The sequence below is a fragment of the Ovis aries genome, chromosome 8 (genome assembly GCF_016772045.2).
Source record: "Ovis aries strain OAR_USU_Benz2616 breed Rambouillet chromosome 8, ARS-UI_Ramb_v3.0, whole genome shotgun sequence".
In the NCBI taxonomy this organism is placed as follows: domain Eukaryota; kingdom Metazoa; phylum Chordata; class Mammalia; order Artiodactyla; family Bovidae; genus Ovis; species Ovis aries.
The window spans coordinates 69,073,998-69,099,678 of record NC_056061.1 but is presented as its reverse complement, the minus strand read 5'-3'; the positions used below and the strand labels follow the sequence as shown (position 1 = coordinate 69,099,678).

Here is a 25,681-nt window from a genome sequence, read left to right as displayed (position 1 = left end):
TTTATTTTTTATTTTTATTGTTTGGATATATACTTTTAAATTTTTATTGGAGCATAGTTGATTTACAGTGCTGTGTTTTTTGTACTTTTAAATATGCATTCAAATTTTCCCCGCTCCTTTGCCATAATGATGTTAGATAATGATGTAAGTCATTGGCACTTCTCTGCAAATCTACAGCATCAGGCCAAACAGAAAGAGAATAGTATATGAATACGCATGATGATATTTTCAAAAGAGAAAGCGTTCTTCTAAATAATAACCTAATGTGCTTTTGCAAAATGCATCAGGCCTCTTCCCTATGGTTATGGAGTTGAACTTGAGGTGACAAAGCAGCAGGACCCAAATGCTAATCCAAGTGTTCTGGATCTTGATCGACAAAACCAATCAGGTGCCAGGTATTTCCTGTACAAGGTATTGGGAAATACAATTAAAAACGGAATACAAACTTGGCCCTGAATAAGCTTCCAAAAAAAAGAAGAAAAAAAGTCCTGTCACTCATCAGTTTCCGACTCCAGAAGGGGAACAGGAGAAAGAAGAGAGGAGGAGTGAGAAGAAAGGAGGAGGGGTAGAAGGAGCAGGAGGAAGAGCAGGAGGACAGAGGAGGAAGGAGAGAGGCAGCAGATGGCACACAGGAAGCACACAGGGTTAATCACATCTGAGGTTCTGCCTGGTGACTCAACAGCAGGAGAGCCGGCCAAGGTGGTTCAGAGAGCTTGCAAAGCAGTGATTAATTAGCAGAGGTCACAGGGGTTATGGGGCAGTAGCCTGCACTCTAGCCTCAGCAAAGGGAAGGAAATGAATAGTGAGAAAACACTCTTCATTCCCCTATCTGAGTGATCAGCATTTGTCCACAAATAGCCTCCTTGAGATGGACACCTCTTAAACTCCTTCTCCCGGGGATATCCAAACTTTTTGTTTTCAGTCATCAGTGCCTAGTTACACATCTCCAGAACATGCTAACACAATGACCTACCATTGATTTGCTGAAAAGCTGCATGTCCCTAGAAAACTATTTCCCCAGCGTCCCCACCTTGCTTCTCCCCTCGCCTTCAGCAAGCTTTTGGGGGGCTCAGGTTCCATGTTCAAGAAAGGCTAAAAGTCTTATTTCCCATGAGAGGAAATGCCTTGCACACACTAGGCAGTGAAATACATCTTGTGTTTAGAGAAGACATTCTTTTCAAATGATTGAAAGCAGAATAATAAGTCATAACTGCATTGTGTTTTTAAATAAGTTTTCCTAGTTCACATACAATGCTCATAATCATAAAATTCTGCTATGTTTATAAAAAAATTTTGTGAAGGAAAAAGCTGTATCTTACCAGCAATTCTCATCTGAGCAACAGAACAGGGATCCTGGAAGCGTTCCTTCAGCACACCAGGCACTTCTCTGCATATCTACAGCATCAGGCCAAACAGAAAGAGAAGAATAGTATATAAATACGGACGATGATATTTTCAAAAGAAAGCATTCTTCTAAATGATCTTGCTGTCATTTTCCTGCCCCTCCTCAATGCCTAAGCTTCTGTGTCCACTTTCACTATTCAGTGGGGTCTTGCCTGACCCCCAACTGACATCAAGAATGTCATCCAGTCCTTAGCCGGCCTGCTCCTGTACAACATTTAATACTGCCACTTCCTCTCCCTTGATTCTCTTGGTATTTTACAATGGTGGTTTTACTCCCACCTCTGTGATAGATATTCTATGCTTGATCCTGGCCTCTCTCCCCGGGTCCTGGTTTCTAATTGCTTCATTTATCAAGTGGAGTTTCAAGAGACTGATGACTTTCCAAAACAGATCTTCAGTCATCCTCTTCCTGTCAATTGTATATATTCAGATATGTCCAAGAGTGGAGTCATCACCTGTCTCCCTGACATCCGCTTCACTCTCTGTCTCCTCTAGCTCCTGTCATTTGTGCTTCTTTTCCCTGCAATGCCTTTCCCTCCAACCCTCCATCTGACTAATACTCATTCATCTTTAGTAAATTAGCTTGAATATGAACTCCACAAAACCTTCCGTGGCTACCACCCAAAGTTAGGTAGGTTCTCCACTTTTATATTCCCACAGATACCTCCTTGTTATAATTGCTTATCTACCTGTCTCACCCACAATGAGCTCTTTGGGGTAAGAAGCATTTTCATACTCTTGGCTACATTTCCAGTTCTTAGAATGGTACCTGGCATAAAATGAGAGCCCAGTAAAATCCTACTGAGCAAATAAAAGCATGAATTAATGAAAAATTCCAGATTAGTATTTCCTAAAATGTGTCTGTTGAAATTCTCTACATGATGAGCCTTGCTTTTGCTTGGTCTTAGATTCTCATAACTCACATAATTAGTGTAGAATCTATGTGAAGTCCTGCAATAAAGGAAGCTCTGTCTGACATTGTGCTCCCAAAGTGACCAGCATGCCCTATTCTACACAATACCCATTGTCATCCTCTGTGTTAAATAAATACATGTGGTCCGACTGAATATGCACAAGCTGAGTCTGGCATGTTGGACACGGGGCCAACACGTCTGAAAAACAGCAAGGAGAGAGCGTAGCAGATGAAGTCAGGGAGATAACAGGAAGCCAGAACATGACAGCCTCATAAGCCACCATCAGGACTTTGGCCGTTACTCTGAATGAGATGGAATACTATTAGTGGGTTTTTCTCAGGGGATTTACTTGACCTGAATGATTCTTAACAAATACTTTGGTTGCTTTGTTAAGGAGAGACAGACAAAGGGGAAAGTGAGGCAAAAGGGAGGCCAATGAAGTGGCCGTGGCAGGAATCACACGAGATGACGGCAATGATGATCACACAGGAAACAACTTAGTGGCCACGGAGGCAGTGAGAAGTGGCCAAGTTTATGAAATTTCGCAAGCCTAAGAAAAGAGGAAAGAATTGCCCAGGGAATACCCATGTGCCACTCAATATCGACATTTGTTAAAATTGCTCCATTTGCCTTATTGTGTATCTACTCATGGAGCCTTCCATTCAAACTGTCCATCAAGGAGACAGGAATTTTGAAGGAGAAGCTGATGATGGTGACTCCAGGGTTTATTCATTTGTTTTTCACTGAGATATAATTCACATGTTGTAAAACTGAGTCCAGAGTTTTGGCATAAACCATAATAAGGATGTGATTACCAGTAATTGAGGTGGGAAACGTAAACTAAGACCCCAGAGGGAGGTGGAGTCAGGTACTCGTCTTGTATGTTAGTATCAGATGCCTATTAGATGTCATAGATATCAAAGTACAGATGCTAAGGACGCAGCTGTAATGAGGTCTGAATGGGGAGAGAGGGCGAGGCCAGAGATACAGCTGTGTGAGTCATCAGTAACAGTGACCCATCAAGACAGCAGTTCTCAAGCAGAGAGGCTGGGTCAATAAAGTATCTAAATCATTAGATATAGAAGAATGGCTATCATTCTAAAAGGATGGAGAAGAAAAAAAAATGACTGATATGGGTCCTGTCCAAACCAAGACAGAAACATATCTGTTCAATGTGCCAAACAGACTTCTTACTGAGTATGTGCTCATCGACTCAGTCATGTCCAACTCTTTGCAACACCACAAACTGCAGCCCGCCAGGCTCCTCTGTCCGCAGGCTTTTCCAGGTAAGAATACAGGAATGGGTTGACATTTCCTACTCCAGGGGATCTTCCCACTCCAGGAATCAAACTGAGTCTCTTGCATCTCCTGCATTGGCCAACGGATTCTTTACCACTATGAAACTTGGGAAGCCCCATTATGCTATGTATCCAAGTCAAAATAAATAGAAACCTATTACTTTACCTCTGATTCAACTGCAAAAGAAGCAATGGTGTGAGAAAAAGGACTTTATCTTAGTCATATTGGTAGCACATACCATTACAACCTACTTCAGTTCAGTTCAGTTCAGTCGATCAGTCATGCCCGACTCTTTGCAACCCCATGAATCACAGCACGCCAGGCCTCCCTGTCCATCACCAACTCCCGGAGTTCACCCAAACTCATGTCCGTCGAGTCAGTGATGCCATCCAGCCATCTCATCCTCTGTCGTCCCCTTCTCCTGCCCCCAATTCCTCCCAGCATCAGACTCTTTTCCAATGAGTCAACTCTTCGCATGAGGTGGCCAAAGTATTGGAGTTTCAGCCTCAACATCAGTCCTTCCAATGAACACCCAGGACTGATATCCCTTAGGATAGCCTGGTTGGATCTCCTTGCAGACCAAGGGACTCTCAAGAGTCTTCTCCAACACCACAGTTCAAAAGCATCAATTCTTCGGCACTCAGCTTTCTTCACAGTCCAACTCTCACATCCATACATGACCACTGGAAAACCATAGCCTTGACTAGACTGACCTTTGTTGGCAAAGTAATATCTCTGCTTTTTAACACGCTATCTAGGTTGGTCATAACTTTCTTTTCAAGGAGTAAACGTCTTTTAATTTCACGGCTGCAATCATCATACTCAGTGATTTTGGAGCCCAAAAAAATTAAGTCTGACACTGTTTCCATTGTTTCCCCATCTATTTGCCATGAAGTGATGGGACCTAGTAAATACATTCTGAATGAATAAAATCATTTGAAATAAATCTATATATATGAAAAGTCACATGCTACATCACAAAGTTATTTTAAGGCTTTCATTTTTCAGAGCATAATTATTAGCATTTTATTGCCTAATTCTAATATACACTCATTATTTAATATAGTATATAACATATAAAATCTTCTATGCCAAAAAATCCCATGTGAAATAAGTATTCTTTGAGAGCATAAGCTTCCATCTATGACAGATGAAAAAAATATAATTATCAATACTAGTAAGCATTAGTAAAATGTGCCCATATTTGGGGACACTTAAAACAGTTGCATAATCCCACTTCTTTGAGAACAAAATCAATAAACATGAAAAAGGTATCACAGTAATTCTTAATGCATACCTTATTCCATGACGAATTTACAGTTCTTAAGCTCTCTGAAACTTTTTCTCTTTCATGTAAACTCAGACTTTTATCTGAAAGCATTTCCAGTTCAGTTCTATTCAGCCACTTGAGTTTCTCAGCTTGTACATCCATCTCCTGGGTTAAGTCCTAAGAGAGTCAGAAGAGAGGTATGGTTAAAAGTTTGTCATGCCAGTAAAAGATCAAGAACTGTGTTAGAAATCTCTACGGGAAATAGTCCTATAAATGTGGGCCTTTAATTTCTTAAATGGAAAATAAACTTCTAAGAAGCCTGAATTGATGTTAACAAACTGTAACTAATTTGGGAATGAACTCCCACTTCCAGAATGCACTGTATGAAAATGAATTACTACTCCCAACTCTGCACCTCTTAACAGGGTCATATAATATCATATTTATCTTGACAACTTAATACTCTGTTCTTAGATAAATCATAAAAATGGTGTTTATTCTAACAAAAGGCCAAAAATCCCGAGAAACAACAGAAGCATTTTATGCGTGCATGTCTACCTATCCCAATATACTGTGCTAACCCTTGTGACTAACCCCAAATTGTTTACAAAAGGCATATTCCAAGAAAACTACTAAAATTTTTATAATAAACACAAACAAGCTTGTTAGATATTTGTCAGATTTTGAAATGAAAACTTAATAACCACTTGCCATGTATTTTTCATCGGTATTAAAATTTTCTTTCCCCAAATACCTCAATCCTATTCCTTTAGATAAAATCTCTAATCAGATTAGTGGGTATCATTTTAGATATTCCTTGCTGCACTCATGTATATGTATCTATACTCACACACAATTTCTTTTAATAAAAATGTGAGCACATTTTGCTTATTGCTCTACCAGTGCTTTAATTCTTAACACAAAAAATATAAAATTTGTGGATATAAAATGTATGGACATTTGGGTATATTAACATACCTATATACCTTTACGTATTTTTATATGTTGTATACCTATACAATTTTAAACAATTCTTGCTGGTTGCAGATCAACAAAGAAACTTTAATTAATACAACTGTGACATTAAGTCCATAATAAGCTGCAGTAACTGCAGTAACTCTCAAGTCACTTGGAGTCTTCTTGTAGAACTCATTTTATAGATGCTGCTGCTGCTGCTGCTGCTGCTAAATCACTTCAGTCATGTCCGACTCTGTGTGACCCCATAGACGACAGCCCACCAGCCTCCCTCGTCCCTGGGGTTCTCCAGGCAAGAACACTGGAATGGGTTGCCATTTCCTTCTCCAATCCATGAAAGTGAAAAGTGAAAAGTGAAGTCGCTCAGTCATGTCCGACTCTTCGCGACCCCATGGACTGCAGCCTACCAGGCTCCTCTGCCCATGGGACTTTCCAGGCAAGAGTACTGGAGTGGGTTGCCATTGCCTTCTCTGCATTTTATAGATAGTAATCAGTAATTAATAATTTTCTAAATCCAAAAGGAAAAAACTATACTTCACAGCATTATTATATTCTAAAATGATGAAGACAGTTTAAAATATTCTAAAATCCTTTGGTCCAATACTTAGACCCACATGACATCATTTTTACATGAGTGAAGCCTTACCTCTGTAATGATGAAATAACAGTTGTTCTTTAAAATTAAAAAAATATATATATATTCCTCTTTAAAGTTCACCACTCTTACCATAAATACAAAGCTTCTTCCCCTTTTCTTATTTAGTCATGCAATATCTTATTTTTAGTGTTAATGTTCATGCATCAAAAAAGCATCAGCAAATATAGAGACAAATAAATCACTTACTGTTAATTCTTGCAGGTTTCCTTCCAGTTCAGTGGTTGATCTTTTCTGTACAGCATTCTCAGCCTTTGTTAACCAACAGATAATCTCATCTAGTCTTTCTCTATACTCCATCATCTGCTTACTTTCTCCTTTTAACCTAAAAGGACAAATTATTTAAAAATACTGAGAAAATTAACCAATTAACTAGAACACTATATATCTACATTGGATATTCTGACCAAATATGCCACATACAAAAAAATAATCTTAATATGTATCAATTATTTTAACATGCACTTCTAAATGAGTATTAATAGTAATGTATACATTTTGCAAAGTTATATGCAAATATAAGAATAAGATTTCTTCCTTCAATAAATTAAAAAATATTGAAACTAAAAAATGTTGTCTTCCTTCATCATAAAAACTATGTATAAATTTAATACAAAGGACTTTTTAAAGCTAGACACCACCATACAGCATAATGGAGGCTTTAAAAAGAAAACATGAAAAATGTCTTTATCTAAAATAATAAGGAAAAATACATAATTCTCTTTGAGTACTCCATGGAGATAGAAAGGTATCATTATATGACATTCACATTAGGGGGCAACTATTACTCTACTTTATTCATAGGAAAGAAAGAGCAAGAACAAGGCAAGATACCAAAAATGGGAAATTTTTAGAAATATTAGGAAAGACAAGAAAAATGGGAATTTGATGAGCTCATTAAAATAAGTATTATATTTGAATATAGCACCAAGTTACAAAAAAGGGTTTAGAAAAACAAAGCCAAAGTTTTAAAGGACATAAGGAAACAGTCATACGAATATAAAAAAGGAACTGCCTTAATTACATCTTTTAATGTTATAAGAATAACATTTATAATTATATAAACCATCTGTCAAAAGATGAGAATATGATCAGAACTCATTTGACAAACACGATTTTTAAGAAAGAGTTTGAAAGCTATTTAGAACTTGGTGGTGGTATCACTTCTATAGCTCCTGCTATTAGCTGATGGCTTAAAAATAAAATGCAATTTTTTAAATGAATTATATTATGTCATCCCTAATAAGAATTTACATTTTTATGCCTATAATTTTTTCTTTTTAATCACAAACACACCTAACACAATGATGCAATACGTATAGATAAAATGCTAAATAATCTATTTAATAGAGAGTCAGTGATATTTGAAGGAGAGTATTTTAATGTTTAAAAATCTAATAAGGAAAGGGGGAGGAATAAATTAGGTGTTTGGGATGAACATATACACACTACCATATATAAAGTAGACAACCAACAAGGACCTACTCTATAGCACAGGGAACTATATTTAGTATTTTGTAATAACAAATAAGAGAGAAGAATCTAAAAAGAATAGACACATATGTATGTGTATAACTGAATCACTTTTGTGGTACACCTGAAACTAACACAACATTGTAAATAACCTTTAATTTTAAAAAATTGATGATAATCTCTACAGAATCACATCCTTCCCCAGCAGCTCAGTCGGTAAACAATCTGCCTGCCATGCAGGAGACCAGGGTTTGATCACTGGGTTGGAAAGATCCCCTGGTGAAGGAAATGGCAACTCACTCTGTTATTCCTTCCTGGAAAATCTCATGGACAGAGGAGCCTAGCAGGCGAGGCTAAGAGGTTCCAAGTGTCGGACACGACTTAGAGACTAATCTCCACAGGATCATAAGCTTTCATTTTTAAGCATTCATCGGGAGAGAACACTGCTTCAAGATTTAAATAAATGAATAAAGCTATATATGAATTGTTTAGACTACCAGAACCCAAACAGGTAATTCACCCTCTGTATCGAAGAGTCTTTAAATAACAACTGGAAAAACAATGAAAATATTACTATTGACCTTGTGTTTCAAAAAAAGTAGCAATTTAAATTTCCAGGGTTTCATAATCACAACTAATGTAGTATTTTGAAAATATATCTACGAGGAAAACCAACATTGTCAAGTAATTTCAATAAGACATATTTGAGACTCGCAAAATTTTCATCTGCAAATTAGCTAAATATAATCTACATTTTAAATGTTATCACCAAGTAAAAACAAGTTATAAATTCATGTTCAAACAGCAGATAACAATTGCTCATTAAGGAATAACACCATAAGTTGCTGAACTGTGCAAATATTTAACAACAGACACTCAATACAAAAGTAAATTGAGCTGTGTGTTATTTCTCAATGAGTAATAACAGTACACATAATAAGCCCATAAAGTTGCCAGGTGGCCTCAAGTTAAGACAAATTCAAACCTAAAGTTAAATGTGAATTTATGAAAACAAATACTGCTCTAATTAAAATACAAGATGCTAGAGAAGAGATTCATTATTCTTTCCTCTTCTCAAAAAACTGAGTCAAGCATCTTTTAGCTTCACCATGTCAGTCCCAGAAGCAACAACTGTCACATTCCACAGAGATCCATTTGAAATTGATTAGGGAAATTTCTACAGTTATTGCTAATACCATACCAGCAAGTACATCTTTTTTCTTAAGAAGACCTGGAAGAGATCATTTTCAAGATAGAGGGACTCTCCCTGCCAACTCATTCACTTTAGTTGAGTTGCTCAGTCATGTCTGACTATTTGTGACCCCGCAGACTGCAGCAGGCCAGGCTTCCCTGTCTATCACCAACTCCTAGGACTTGCTCAAACTCATGTCCATCAAGTTGGTCATGCCATTCAACCATTTCATCTTCTGTTGTCCCCTTCTCCTCCTGCCTTCAATCTTTCCCGGCATCAGGGTCTTCTCTAAGGAGTCAGTTCTTCACATCAGTAGGCCAAAGTACTGGAGCGTCAGCTTCAGCAACAGTCCTTCCAATGAATATTCAGGACTGATTTCCTTTAGGATTGACTGGTTTGATCTCCTGGCAGCACAAACTCATTAGCATGACACATAAAATCCTATGGGACTCCCCACCCTGCCCCTGATCCCCTGAGCCCTTCTCACCATCTAACCACAGGTTTTTTACTCAGCCACACTATTTCATGCCTCCCACCTTGCCTGTTCTGTACCATTTGCCTTCAAGACCATCCTTAAGAAGAATTTATAGGAAATTGTATAAATGTTTCAATTTCAGCTTCTGGATCCCTCCCCTGAATGTGTGAATTCCACAGCCCATCACCCCTGAGTCTATGACAACACACTATCTTCTTATAACAATAATGTACCCTTTATCACAACAGATTACTTTTTCCTTTAAACATTTTCTTCATCATAGTCCCTCTGAGTTCTTTAGTCATACTTGTATCCCCTGCGCTAAACACAAAGTTCATAAATACTGATCAAATCATTTAATCAATCATTGGTAAAACAGCAATACCATGCTTGGAGAATAAGTCATAGGATAGCTTACAATAACAGAACTAGATATTTTGAGTGTTTAGTATGAATAGACAGGGCATAAGCTTTTTACAAAAAGTGTCTCCTTTAATCCTCATGACAATCCTCTGAGAAGATAGCCCAGTTCTCATTCACAGAGGAGGAAACTTAGCCAGAGAGCTCTGAGGTCTACCCACCTTTTACATGCACAGTATTCACGAGATTAAGTACTGTCACTAACTTTCTATGAGACCCTGGACAGTTATTAACACTTCACTTCTCCACTCTGAGCCTCAGTTTCCAAAGCTGTACAATGGATCTAAATAGCCCCCTCACAGGGTAGTTGTGAGGATTCAGTTCAGTTCAGTTCAGTCGCTCAGTCGTGTCCAACTCTTTGTGACCCCATCAATTGCAGCACGCCAGGCCTCCCTGTCCATCACCAACTCCCAGACTTCACTCAAACTCATGTCCATCGAGTCGGTGATGCCATCCAGCCATCTCATCCTCTGTCGTCCACTTCTTCTCCTGTCCCCAATCCCTCCCAGCATCAGAGTCTTTTCCAATGAGTCAACTCTTCGCATGAGGTGGCCAAAGTATTGGGGTTTCAGCTTTAGCATCAGTCCTTCCAATGAACGCCCAGGACTGATCTCCTTTAGAATGGATTGGTTGGATCTCCTTGCAGTCCAAGGGACTCTCAAGAGTCTTCTCCAACACCACAGCTCAAAAGCATCAATTCTTCAGCACTCAGCTTTCTTCACAGTCCAACTCTCACATCCATACATGACCACTGGAAAAACCATAGCCTTGACTAGATGGACCTTTGTTGGCAAAGTAATGTCTTTGCTTTTGAATATGCTACCTAGGTTGGTTATAACTTTCCTTCCAAGGAGTAAGTGTCTTTTAAATCCATGGCTGCAATCACCATCTGCAGTGATTTTGGAGCCCAAAAAATAAAGTCTGACATTGTTTCCACTGTTTCCCCATCTATTTGCCATGAAGTGATGGGACCAGATGCCATGATCTTCATTTTCTGAATGTTAAGCTTTAAGCCAACTTTTTCACTCTCCTCTTTCACTTTCATCAAAAGGCTTTTGAGTTCCTCTTCACTTTCTGCCATAAGTGTGGTGTCATCTGCATATCTGAGGTGATTGATATTTCCCCTGGCAATCTTGATTCCATCTTATGCTTTTTCCAGCCCAGCATTTCTCATGATGCACTCTGCATAGAAGTTAAATAAGTAGGGTGACAACATACAGCCTTGACGTACTCCTTTTCCTATTTGGAACCAGCCTATTGTTCCACGTCCAGTTCTAACTGTTGCTTCCTGATCTGCATATAGATTTCTCAGCAAGCAGGTCAGGTGGTCTGGTATTTCCATCTCTTTCAGAATTTTCCACAGTTTCTTGTGATCCACACAGTCAAAGGCTTTGGCATAGGCAATAAAGCAGAAATAGATGTTTTCTGGAACTCTCTTGCTTTTTCCGTGATCCAGGGGATGTCGGCAATTTGATCTCTGTTTCCTCTGCCTTTTCCAAAACCAGCTGGAACATCTGGAAGTTCACAGTTCACGTATTGCTGAAGCCTGGCTTGGAGAATTTTAAGTATCACTTTACTAGCCTGAGAGATGAGTGCAATTGTGTGGTAGTTTGAGCATTCTTTGGCATTGCCTTTCTTTGGGATTGGAATGAAAGCTGACCTTTTCTAGTCCTGTGGCCACTGCTGAGTTTTCCAAATTTGTTCGCATATTGAGTGTAGCACTTTCACAACATCATCTTTCAGGATTTGAAACAGCTCAACTGGAATTCCATCACCTCCTCTAGCTTTGTTCATAGTGTTGCTTTCTAAGGCCCACTTGACTTCACATTCCAGGATGTCTGGCTCTGTGAGTGATCACACCATTGTGATTATCTTGGTCATGAAGATCTTTTTTGTATAGTTCTGTGTATTCTTGCCACCTCTTTTTAATATCTTCTGCATCTGTTAGGTCCATACCATTTCTGTCCTTTATCAAGCCCATCTTTGCATGAAATGTTCCCTTGGTATCTCTAATTTTCCTGAAGAGATCTCTAGTCTTTCCCATTCTGTTCTTTTCCTCTCTGTCTTTGCATTGATCTCTGAAGAAGGCTTTCTTATCTCTCCTTGCTATTCTTTGGAATTCTGCTTTCAGATGCTTATATCTTTCCTTTTCTCCTTTGCTTTTCTCTTCTCTTCTTTTCACAGCTATTTGTAAGGCCTCCCCAGACAGCCATTTTGCTTTTTTGCATTTATTTTCCATGGGGTTGGTCTTGATCCCTGTCTCCTGTACAATGTCATGAACCTCCGTCCATAGCTCTTCAGGCACTCTGTCTATCAGATGTAGTCCCTTAAATCTATTTCTCACTTCCACTGTATAATCATAAGGGATGTGATTTAGGTCATACCTGAATGGTCTAGTGGTTTTCCCTACTTTCTTCAATTTAAGCCTGAATTTGGCAATAAGGAGTTCATGATCTGAGTCACAGTCAGCTCCTGGTCTTGTTTTGCTGACTGTATAGAGCTTCTCCATCTTTGGTTGCAAAGAATGCAATCAATCTGATTTCAGTGTTGATCATCTGATGATATCCATGTGTCGAGTCTTCTCTTGTGTTGTTGGATTAAATGAGGCCAAATGCTGTCTTTGCCACACGGCTACCTCTCAATCAAGACACACAAACTATGACTGACTTTTACCAAACCACACAAAATAAAAGACGATGTTAGTTTATAAACAGTTGCCAGGACTGCCCTGGTGGTCCAGCGGTAAAGAATCCACCTGCCAATGCAGGGAACACGAGTTCCATCCCCGGCCCAGGAAGATCCCACATGCCATGGAGCAGCTAAGTACATGTGCCACAAATACTGAGCTCTCACTCTGAAGCCCACGAGCCACAAATATTGATGCATGTGTGTCCTTAGAGCCTGTGCTCTGCAAGAGAAGCCACCACAATAAAAACCCTGCACTCTGCAACTAGAGAGTAGCCCCTGCTTGCTGCAACTAGAGAAAAGTTGAGCAAGGAAGAACAAAGACCCAGCACAGCCAAAAATTTTAAGTAAATAAACAGATAAAAGTTTTTCTAAATTAGGCAAAAGCTCCTTTTTGCAACAAGCATGTATTATTTTAACAATAAAAGAGAATAAATCTTTCAAAAGCAGCCACAAGCCAAATACTCAAAGTTCAATATTTTATGTTATACTATAATACTGAACTTGATAAAGTATTAGATTGGCCTTTAACAAAACAACAGTTTATCACTAAAATAATATATCATCTACAGTTAAAATTATCAGAAAAAAATATCTCGGAGATTTTAAAACAAAACTATCATTAACTCACCCTCTCAAGATGAAATGTATTCAGCAAAATAGGAATCATCCATTAAATCCTGACTGTCTCAAACATAATTTCAAATAATGGTAAAGTAATACATGAAATAATATGTGCAATGTTGAGTATTCTTTCACTGGTAATCAAACATGTTTGCAACCAGAAGACACCCTAGTATTAATATGTGGGGCAGTGCAACATAATCTGACATAAAAACACAATAATAAATTATATTTACTATGTCATATAGATGAGGAACTGTATTATGTACACAGCACTGACGTATAAAGACACGGGCCTTAGACACCAAGAACTTCTCAGTGAGACAGATTCCTCATCAAGACCCAGAAACCCTGTCAGGAAGTGAGGGAGGGAGAAGCTTGCCCTGAAACCCCCTTCTTCAGCCAGAGAGTTCAGAGTGCTCCTTCACCTACTTCAAATTCCGGTCGCAAAGTCCCTGTGTCATAATAAACAGAAAAAAAGAGGAATGAAGATTTTTTTTGACATATCTGAGTAGAAAAGTTAGACAATGGATGGCCTTTTAAACATAGAAAAACACAAAAATACAGAACGTGGACAGTGGAAGTCTTAAACGTCAGCAAAACTCTTGTAACACGAGAGCAAAAAGTGAAAGCGTTAGTCACTCGGTCGTGTCTGACTCTCTGCAACCCCATGGACTGTAGCCCGCCAGGATCCTCGGTCCATGGGATTCTCCAGGTAAGAATACTGGAGTAGCCATACCCTCCCCCTAATATCAAATGATAAAAAGAACTTGGAACTCATCATCTTGTATCTCAAGGTTCTGCCCAAATACCCTCACCCCATGCCCTTGAGTTATCACGGCTTAATCACCTTGGTCGCCGATCCTTCACTTCTGCAGTGATTGCACCCCAGCGTTGGTTTAAACCTGCCAGCTTGTCCTTCAAGAAGCTTCCATCTGTCGGGGAGAGTTTCTGTATAATCCCATCCCCCGTTCTGTTTAGTGCTGCAAAACTCGGCTGGTGGCTGCTGATCCCCTCCTCGAGTTCCTGTAACAGAGAACCACTCAAGATTAACTCCACTGCTAAATTAAACTGTTCTGAGGCAGTGAATCCATTTAGGTACCATGGCGTAGTGTCAATATCAGTGTTAGAGAAACAAAGCCCTGGAAAGATATTTTATGTATATGAAAAAGGCATTTTTAACACTTTAATTACATTTCAATCAACAGATTAAATGAAATCTATTTTGAAATCTAACCCACTCTTATGAATGTCATCAGGCAAAATACAGCAAAAGAGAACAGCCTAATAATACAAAATAAATAACAGCTTTTTATATTGACACATAAGCATCAATCATGCTTGATTAAAATGAATTCCTTATCATCTAAACACAGGCTTGAAAGTGTCTCTTAAAAAACTGTTTAAACCCTCTACTCCCAGATATTATTATGTCCTACCATATGTAAGTAAACCTCAGCGTGCATTTTATTGAGACATTGCTTCACTGGTCTGTAAATTTTTAAGCAATGGATTAAGAAAGGATATTTTAAAGTCAAATATAAGTACTTCTCTATGACTCTAAAAATAAGAAAAATGTATTAACATATTGATGAGAAAATAAAAGCATTCTCTAACTCCTCATAAACCTTCTACACTAAATATATTTTAAAAAATTAATAAAAGAGAAAATATTCTCAACAAGGGTAAATTGAAATTTTAACCATTATTTCTAAAAACCTATTACTGTCAGCAGAACTGATTTAGCTATTGTGTTCTATTTTCCCAAGACTGAATTAGACTTACATGAGCAGCTGCCCTGATATAACTCAAAAATAATTTACTTTTATAATAATGATCAATGATACAAAGAAAAATAAGATCTCTAAGTATTTAACTATAGAAAATAAAGGTGAGGTATACAGATATCTTTTTGTCCTTGATAGAGTCTTGAGTATAAAATTTTATAGGTTCTGAATATAAAATTTTAAAAATAAAATTGTTTTTGTATTTTTCAAATGTTATTTAAATTTCTTTAAATTCCTAATTTAAATTGAAAGACTATTTTTTTCATAGACCTTTAAAACTGAAAACTAGAACTGGAACAAAAATAACAGATTGTCTGTATATCCCTGAAAAATTAATATTGTAGGCCCCTCCTTTTAAAACCTGTCTTAAATGGTGCATACTAAATAAGCCAAGTTTTCAGCATGTCCCCAGCCTCTTACAGAAAGCACTCACCTGCTGATGTATCCTGGCCTTCTCTAAGTCCAGGCCACCATCCTGAGCAAAAGTACCAGCCAGTAACTCTTCAGCTTCTGTTATCCAGTGTGTGAGGTCATTAAGGTCACAGTGGAACTGTCTCCATTCCTCCATAGCCCTATCAAAATAACTAAGGGGCAACAAACAAAATAGGTTTCCAAACTTTCCAGGACTGTCTAGAAGCGATTTTCTAAAAAGGAAATTTAAATCTCATTTAAACCAAAAGCCTTAAAATGAGTGAATTCACAGCTCACTGCTCTATAAGACCAGTTTTCGTAATGGATTACTGTTAATGATTCCTCTTACAGAAACATGCATCATACCAAGAGTAAAGCAATCTGCATATACCTTCCCCCTCACATCATGCACACAGACACACACACACTAGGCAGTTTTCTAATTGAATAGAGAGGCATCTCTGTCTGCAAAAATCAAGATAGATTAGCTGCAGGCGTGTTAGCCCACCCAACTTTGAACACTTAACATTTTAGATATCATGAAATGTATAATATGATTACTTCATTCTCTAAGGAAAAAATTAGGGTATTCTATTTCCAAAACACTTAGTTCCCAGCTAGAAAAAAACTTAAAGGCCAAAACACATCAAAATTCCCTTGCAGTCTATTAACTCTGTGCTACAGACTGAATTGTGTACCCCCCCCTCCAAATCCATATGTCGAAGCCCTAACCCTTAACATGACTATATTTGGAGACAGGGTGTTTAGGGAGGTAATTCAGGTTAAATGAGATCATAAGTGTTAGTTTCTCAGTCATGTCCGACTCTTTGTGTCCCCAGGGACTGTGGCCCAGCAGGCTCTTCTGGCCATGGGATTTCCCAGGCAAGAACACTGGAGTGGGTTGCCATTTGCTTCTCCAGGGGATCTGCCTGACCCAGTGATTGAACCCACATCTCCTGCACTGCAGGTGTATTCTTTACCCTCTGAGCCACCAGGGAAGTCCAAATGAGGTCGTATCGGTCACTAATCCCATAGAACTGTTGGCCTAATAAGAGAAAGAGACATAAGAATCTCTTTCTGTGTCTCTTTCTGTCTATCTGCTACTGTCTGTCTGTCTCTCTCTCTCTCTCTCTGCAAGAGCACAGAGGAAAGACAGGTAAGGACACAGCAAGAAGGTGTGTCCTTGCAAGCCAGGAAGAGAAACCTCACCAGAAACTGAGCTCTGCTAGTACCTTGATCTTGGACTTCCAGCCTCCAGAACCGAGAGAAAATAAATGTCTGTTGTTTAGGCCATCTGCAGTCTCTTATTATGGCTGCGCTACACTTAGCAGCAGCAGCAGCAGCAGTAGACTAACGTATACTCTGTGCTGTAACTAACCTGGTGTGTCTCACTGATCGGAACACACAGCAGGATGGGAGAAGCTGCAAAGCTCAGGTTAGACAATGAGACAAAGACTACTAAGACTTCTATTCAAACCTAACTCGTTAGAAATGAGATAAAGTCAGATTCCAGTGCTTGTCATATCCGGAACAAAATAAAATACATATGAAGAGGAAAAGCCTTCTTGGCTTGGAATCCTATGTCATTTCTGTCGACCTTTTAATTTAGAGTAGTGGTACCAGGAGAAGTTTAGAAGAGATCTCAGAAATTTTAGTGATAATACAAAATAGTTTGTAATAAAAAGGTAATATTAATATTTTAAAAAGCAATAAAATGGTCCCTAACATCGCTAACTGCTAAATAATGTTTATGTTTCCTTCTTCCATGAAAAACATTTTGAAAATTCAATTAATATTTGCTGAGTGCCCACAAGGTTAACAACATTCTACTGGGCATGACAAAAATAAAAGCACTTCAAACAAAACGTGATGAGAAGATATTAAGATAATCTTCACTATCATTTGTAAAAACACAGCAAACATAAATTCTGAGATGGTGAAGTGTGAATAGAAAATATTGCTAGAAAGGCTGCTCCAAAGACTGAGAATAGAAATGTTAAACTTAGTAAAGATAATTACCATCAAAACAGAACATAAATTCCAGTAAATCTAAGCATAATACTTGTGGATTTTATATTAAAAAAAAAAAAACACGACAGAAAGATCCATGTTCAGATGGGATTCAAAGAACTATCTCATCCTCTCTAATCCAGCCAGCTTTTATGGGAGGCAGCAGGGAATTGCAAAGGACTATGGACTTCCAGAGACTCATAGGACTCAAAGTACAAGTCTTACCCCATCTATGGTTTGTATTAGAAACAGAAGCATGTAAGTTTACTGTCTCTAATATTCCAACTTGATATATTCCCTCCCAAACTCATCTTATTGCAAAGGAGGCATAAAGGAGTTCTCAAAGAAAGATATCTGATTATTTTCAAAGTATTTATCTTTTACCACAGATCAATAATACTAAAAAAAAAATTCATAGGCAAAACAGCATAGAGAACTCTTTAGACAAATGGACTTGGTGGTCACCAGATGTAATTATCATCTATAACTGAAACCATGTAAGCACAGAATATTTGCCAGTGCCTTGATGTTCTAAGAAAAGAACAGAATAGAAAGGAGCGCTCTCAAGTACTGCCTTTAAAACTAGATATACAGGAAAGGGAGGAAATAAACATTTTAGGATAGGTTACCAAGGTTGGAAGAGGAAAGCAAGACAAAAATTAGAGGCATGAATAAGAACGTAAACAACTAATGCATCCAAGTGCTGGGCCAAACCAAATAAGAGAGACAACCTCCCAGCAAATGAAATCTAGCAAGCACAGAAAAGAAAATAATAAAATAAAAATGTGATAGAGAAGAACTTTCTAACATAAGGGAACACTGTCTTGTGCTCAATTAAAAAAATATCTAGGAAAAAAACTACTTGTTAAAATTTTTATAATCACAAAAATGGCATGAATATTGGCAATCAACATAATCCACAATGTCCTTGAAATTCTGCCACATTAGTCAGATTCATATATGCAAATAGGATAACTGAAAAAAGAAGAAACAAAATCATATACACAACTGATGTGTCATAAGAAAGACTAAGAAAACAAATGTTATACCCATATACCGAGGTGTACACACACACACACAAATAAACACAGTGCAGAAGGTACAGAAGAAACTTAACATACATCAATTCTACAAACGAAAAAAAAGCACAAAACTGCCAAGCGATAGTCCTAGAGAGAAAGATGTAGACAAATCTTCAAAACCTTACTGAAGACACAGAAAGGATCCAAATGAATGAAAGAATACATTTCAAATTGACCGTTTTTTCTAAAATTGATTAAAATGACTAAAATTTTACTGGAAGAACAAATATAGAAAAAGAGTATGAATTTTAATGTTAGAATAATTAGAGGAAACTTACTGTGATGGATTTAAAAACTTTATAATGCTTTGAAAATGAAAATGCTATGGTATTAGATTAAAATTGATGGTGCGATAAGGTGGAATTACCAAAATTAAATAAATATAAAGTAGAAATGCCTTTAAGTGTATGATAAAGGAAGTATCTCCAATGATACTTTCTTGGTGGCTCAGATGGTAAAGCGTCTGCCTACAATGCAGGAGACCCAGGTTCGGTCCCTGGGTTGGGAAGATCCTCTGGAGAAGGAAATGGCATCCAACTCCAGTACTCTTGCCTCGAAAATCCCATGGACGGAGGAGCGTGGTAGGCTACAGTCCATGGGGTCACAAAGAGTCGGACACGACTGAGCAACTTCACTTCACTTCACCAATGATAATGGAGAGCTGGATTATTCAGCAAAATGTATAGAGAAAATTGGCTGCTCATTTAAGAAAAATAAAGCAAAATACAACAGATTAGTGTTTCTTAACTCAGGCTCCACAAAAAATGTCAGCTGGGAAGTGTTCAAGTCGTAGATATGCGTGGCCTCTACTCTTGCTACTAAAGAGCTGGTGGTGTATACAGACATAGAGAATGGACTTCTGTTTGCCATGGGGGAAGAGAGATGGTGGAGGGACACATTAAGAATTTGGGATTAGCAGATGCAAACTACTACACACAGAATGGATAATCAACAAGGTCCTACTTTATAAGGAACCATAATGATAATGGCAAAGAATTTTTTAAAAGAGTTGGTATATAGAAACACCAAACCTGTTTTGTGAAAAATAGCATGTGTGTTTTGATAGTTGAGTTCAGTTTAGTCGCTCAGTCGTGTCCAACTCTTTGCAACCCCATGACTGTGGCAACTCAGGCTTCCCTGTCCATCACCAAATCCGGGAGCATGCTCAAATTCATGTCCATCGAGTCAGTGATGCCATCCAACCATCTCATCTTCTGTTGTCCCCTTCTCCTCCTCCCTTCAATCTTTCCCAGCATCAGGGTCTTTTCCAAGGAGTCAGTTCTTTGCACCAGGGGGCCAAAGTATTAGAGCTTCAGTTTCAGCATCAGTCCTTCCAATGAATATTCAGTGTTGATTTCCTTTAGGATGGACTGGTTGCATCTCCTTGCAGTCCAAGGGACTCGCAAGAGTCTTTCTTCTCCAACACCACAGTTCAAAAGTATCGATTCTTCAGCACTCAGCCTTCTTTATATTCCAACTCTCACATCCATACATGACTACTGGAAAACCATAGCTTTGACTAGACGGACATTTGTTGGCAAAGTAATGTCTCTGCTTTTTGATATGCTGTGTAGGTTGGTCATAACTTTTCTTCCAAGGAGGAAGAGTCTTTCAATTTCATAGTGGCAATCACCATCTGCAGTGAATTTTGAAGCCCAAGAAAATAACCTCTCTCACTGTTTCCATTGTTTCCCCATCTATTTGCCATGACCAGATGCCATGATCTTAGCTTTCTAAATGTTAGGTTTAAGCCAACATTTTCACTCTCCTCTTTCACTTTCATCAAGAGGCTCTTTAGCTCTTCTTTGCTATCTGCCATATGAGTGGTATCATCTGTGTTTCTGAGGTTATTGATATTTCTCCCGGCAATCTTGATTCCACCGTCTACTTCATCCAGTCTGGCATTTCGTATGATGTACTCTGCATATCAGTTCAATAAGAAGGGTGACAATACACAGCCTTGACACACTCTCTTCCTGCTTTGGAATCAGTCTGCTGTTCCATGTTCAGTTCCAATGTTGTTTCTTGACTTGCATAGGAGGTCAGGTAAGGTGAACAGGTAAGGAGACCAGTAAGGCAATCTGGTATTCCTATCTTTTTAAGAATTTTCCAGTTTGTTGTGATCCACATAGTCAAAGGCTTTGGCATAGTCAATAAAGCAGAAGTAGATATTTTTCTGGAACTCTCTTGCTTTTTTGATGATCCAATGGATTTTGGCAATTTGATCTCTGGTTCCTCTGCCTTTTTAAAATCTAGCTTGAACATCTGGAAATTCTCCATTCATGCACTGTTAAAGCCTGGCTTGGAGAATTTTCAGCATTACTTTGCTAGCATGTGAGATGAGTACAGTTGTGTGGTAGTTTGAGCATTCTTTGACATTGCCTTTATTTGGGATTGGAATGAAAACTGACCTTTTCCAGTCCTGTGGCCATTGCTATGTTTTGCAAATTTGCTGGCATATTGAGTGCAGTGCTTTCCCAGCATCATCTTTTAAGATTTGAAATAGCTCTCAACTGGAATCTCATCACCTCCACTAGCTTTGTTCATAGTGATGCTTCCTAAGGCCTACTTGACTTCACATTCCAGGATGTCTGGCTCTAGGTGAGTGATCACACCATCATGGTTATATGGGTCATAAAGATCTTTTTTTGTATAGTTCTGTGTATTCTTGCCACCTTTTCTTAATATCTCTGCTTCTGTTAGGTCTATGCGGTTTCTCTCCTTTATTGTACCCATCTTTGCATGAAATGTTCCCTTGGTATCTCTAATTTTCTTGAAGAGATCTCTAGTCTTTCCCATTCTGTTGTTTTCCTCTATTTCTTTGCATTGATCACTGAGGAAGGCTTTCTTACCTCGCCTTGCTATTCTTTGGCACTTTGCATTCAGATGGGTATATCTTTTCTTTTCTCCTCTGCCTTTCACTGCTCTTCTTTTCTCAGCTATTTGTAAGGCCTCCTCAGACAACCCTTTTGCCTTTTTGCATTTCTTTTTCTTAGGGATGGTCATGATCACTGCCTCCCGTACAGTATCATGAACCTCTGCCCATAGTTCTCCAGGGATTCTGTCTATCAGATCTAATCCCTTGAATCTGTTTACTACTTCCACTGTTTAATAGTAAGGAATTTGATTTAGGTCATACCTGAATGGTCTAGTGATTTTCCCTACTTTCTTCAATTTAAGGCTGAATTTGGCAATAAGGAGCTCATGATCTGAGCCACAGTCAGCTTCCAGTCTTATTTTTGCTGACTGAATAAAGCTTCTCCTTCTTTGGCTGCAAAGAATATAATCAATCTAATTTTGGTATTAACCATCTGGTGATGTCCATGTATAGAGTCTTCTCTTGTGTTGTTGGAAGAGGATGTTTGTTATGACCAGTGCATTCTCTTGGCAAAACTCTGTAAGCCTGCTTCGTTTTGTACTCCAAGGCCAAACTTGCCTATTACTCCAGGTATCTCTTGACTTTCCACTTTTGCATTCCAGTTGCGTATAATGAAAAGGACATCTTTTTGGGTGCTAGTTTAAGAAGTTCTTGTAGGTCTTCATAGAACTGTTCAACTTCAGCTTCTTCAGCATTACTGGCTGGGGCATAGATTTGGATTATTGTGATATTGAACAGTTTGCCTTAGAAACAAACAGAAATCATTCTGTTGTTTTTTGAGATTGCACCCAAGAACTGCATTTCAGACTCTTGTTGACTATGAGGGCTACTCCATTTCTTCTAAGCGATTCTTGCTCACAGCGGTAGATATAATGGTCATCTCAGTTACATTTGCCCATTCCAGTCCATTTTAGTTCACTGATTCCTAAAATGTCAGTGTTCACTCGTGCCATCTCCTGTTTGACCACTTCCAGTTTGCCTTGATTCATGGACCTAACATTCCCGGATCCTATGCAATATTGCTCTTTACAGCTCTCCACAAGATGGTGGAGCAGAAGGATGTGCACTCATCTTCTTCTGTGAGAACTCCAAAATTACAACTCACTGCTGAACAATCATCAACAGGAGAATGTTGGATCCTACTGAAAAAAGACACCTCACAACCAAGGGTAAAGGAGAAGCCCCAGCAAGACAGTAGGAGGGGCAAAATCACGTTTAGAATCAAACCCCATACCCACCAGAGACGCTTGAAGGGCTCAAACAAAACTTGTGTGCACCAGGGACCCCACAGAGACTGAGCCAGACCTGCCTCTGCATGTTTGAGTGTCTCCTCACTGCTGCAGAGGTTGGGACTCTGGGTGCAGCAGACCTGGGTGTGGCATAAGCCCTCTTGGAGAAGGTCACCATTAATCCCACCAGAGAGCCGCCAGAACTTACATAGGACTGAGGAAACAGACTCTTGGAGGGCACAAACAAAATCTTGTACACACCAGGACCCAGGAAAAAAGGGCAGTGACCTCATAAGAAACTGACCTATACTTTCCCATGAGTGTCCAGGAGTCTCCGGTGGAGGCATAGGTCAGTGGTGGCCTGCTGCAGGGTGGGAGCACTGAGTGTGGCAGTGCGTGCACTGGACCTTTTGAAGGAGGTCGCCATTATCTTCATTACCTCCACCATAGTTTGGTCTCAGGTCCAACAACAGGGAGGGATCACAGCCCTTACCATCAACAGCAAACTGGATTAAAGATTTACTAAGCATGGCCCTGCCCATCAGAACAAGACCCAGTTTCCCCCACAGTCAGTCTCTCCCATCAGGAAGCTTCCATAGGCCTCTTATCCTTATCCCTCAGAGGGCAGACAAAATGAAAACCCCAATCACAGAAAACTAATCAAACTGATCACATGGACCACAGCCTTGTCTAACTCAGTGCAACTATGAGACATGCCACGGAGGGCAAGGCAAGATGACAGATCATGGTGGAGAGTTCTGATAAAAGGTGGCGAACTGGAGAAGGGAATGGCAGACCAATTCTTGCCTTCAGAACCCCATGAACAGTATGAAAAGGCAAAAAGGTATGACACTGAAAGATGAACTCCCCAGGTCAGCAGGTGCCCAATATGCTACTGGAGAAGAGTACAGAAATAACTCCAGAAAGAGATGGAGCCAAAGCAGAAACAATGCCCGGTTGTGGATGTGACTGGTGATGGAAGTTTTGATAGGGATTATATTGAATCTGTAGTTTGCTATGGTTAGTACGTACACTTTAACAGTATTAACTCTTCCAATCCATGAGCACAATACGTCTTTCCATTTATTTGTTGTCTTCAGTTTCTTTTATTAGTATCATATAGTTTCCACAGTGAAAGTCTTTCACCTCCTTGGTTTAATTTATACTTGGGTCTCCTATTCACTTTGATGCATTTGTAAATAGGATTTTTTTTCTTAAAGTTCTCTTCCTAAGAGTTTGTTATTAGTATATATAAATGCAACAGATTTCTGGATATTAACTTTGTATCCTGCAACGTTACTAAATTTATTAGCTCTAGTAGTTTTAGATGGAGTTTTTAGAATTTTCCATATATAGTATCAATCTCTTCAGTAAGCAGTGTTGAGGAAACTAGACAGCTACATGGTAAAAAAAAAAAAAAAAAAAAAGGAATCTAGACCATTTTCTCACACTATATTCAAAAGTAAACTCAAAATGGATTAAAGACTTAAGCGTAAGACCTGAAGCCATAAAGCTCCTAGAAGAAAATATAATCAATATGCTTTTTGACATAGGTCTTAGCAGTATTTGGGGGGATGTGTCTCCTCAGACAAGGACCACAAAAGCAAAACCATACAAATGGGACTACATCAAACTAAAAAGCTTTTGCACAGCAAAGGAAACTATCAACAAAATGAAAGGGCAATCTGCCACCTAAGAAGTTACTTGCAAATGACGTCTGACAAGGGGTTAATACTCAAAATACGTAAAAAACTCACACAACTCAATATCAAAAAATCAACAATCCAATTAAAAAACGGGCAGAGGCTGAGGAGACATTTCTCCATAGAACATATACGAAAGGCCAACAGGTTCACAAAAAGATGCCCAACGTGTCATTAGGGAAATGCAAATTAAAACCACAATGAAATATCACCTCACACCTGTTAGAAAGACCATCATCAAAAAGGCAAGAAATAGCAAATGCTAGTTTGGATGTGGAGAAAAGAGAATCCTTGTCCACTAGTGGTAGGAATGTAAATTTGTACAACCACTAAGGAAAACAGTAAAGAGGATCCTCAAAAAATTAAAAATATAACTACTCTATAATCCAGCAATTTCACATCTGAGAATACATCCAAAGAAAATGAAAACTAACTTGAAAAGATATCTGCACCTTCATGTTCATAATAGCTTTACTTACAATAGCCAAGATATAGAAGCAACTTAAATATCCATCAACACATGAATGGATAAAGAAGGTGTGTGTGTGTGTGTGTGTGTGTGTGTGTGTGTGTATACAAATATGTATATGTATATTATATATATATATATATATATATATATATATATGCACTTAGCTGTAGAAAGAATGAAACCTTGTCATTAGCAACAACATGGATAAACCAAAAGGGTATATGCTAAGTGAAATAGGTCAGAGAGAAAGACAAATACTGTATGTCTTTACTTATATGTAAAATATAAAAACAAAAGAAACAAATATAACAAAACAGAAGAAGACTCACAGATACAGAGAAAAAACTAGCTATCACCAGAGGAGAAAATGGTAAGTGGAATGGGCGACACAGATAAGGAAGGATTAAGGGAAACGAACTACTAGTATAAAATAAACATGTTACAGAGATTTAACGCACAGCACAGAAGATCAGTCCTGGGTGTTCAATGGAAGGAATGATGCTAAAGCTGAAACTCCAGTACTTTGGCCACCTCATGCAAAGAGTTGACTCACCGGAAAAGACCCTGATGCTGCGAGGGATTGGGGGCAGGAGGAGAAGGTAACAACAGAAGATAAGATGGCTGGATGGTATCACCAGTTCGATGGACATGAGTTTGGGTAAACTCTGGGAGTTGGTGATGGACAAGGAGGCCTGGCGTGCTGCAATTCATGGGGTTGCAAAG

General features: G+C 38.6%; 1 protein-coding gene across 22 annotated transcripts in view; it reads right to left on the bottom strand.

Moving 5' to 3' along the window:
* The window catches only part of UTRN (utrophin), a 555,518-nt gene that overhangs the window by 295,488 nt on the left and 234,349 nt on the right, over window positions 1–25,681 (bottom strand). For all 22 annotated transcript variants that reach the window (XM_060419779.1, XM_060419784.1, XM_060419780.1 and 19 more), the window contains 5 exons: window positions 15,607–15,757; window positions 14,237–14,412; window positions 6,707–6,842; window positions 4,915–5,064; window positions 1,320–1,395 (listed from right to left, as the gene is read on the bottom strand). In XM_060419779.1, the coding sequence (XP_060275762.1) occupies window positions 1,320–1,395; window positions 4,915–5,064; window positions 6,707–6,842; window positions 14,237–14,412; window positions 15,607–15,757 (689 nt within the window). The remainder of the gene's footprint in view (window positions 1–1,319; window positions 1,396–4,914; window positions 5,065–6,706; window positions 6,843–14,236; window positions 14,413–15,606; window positions 15,758–25,681) is intronic.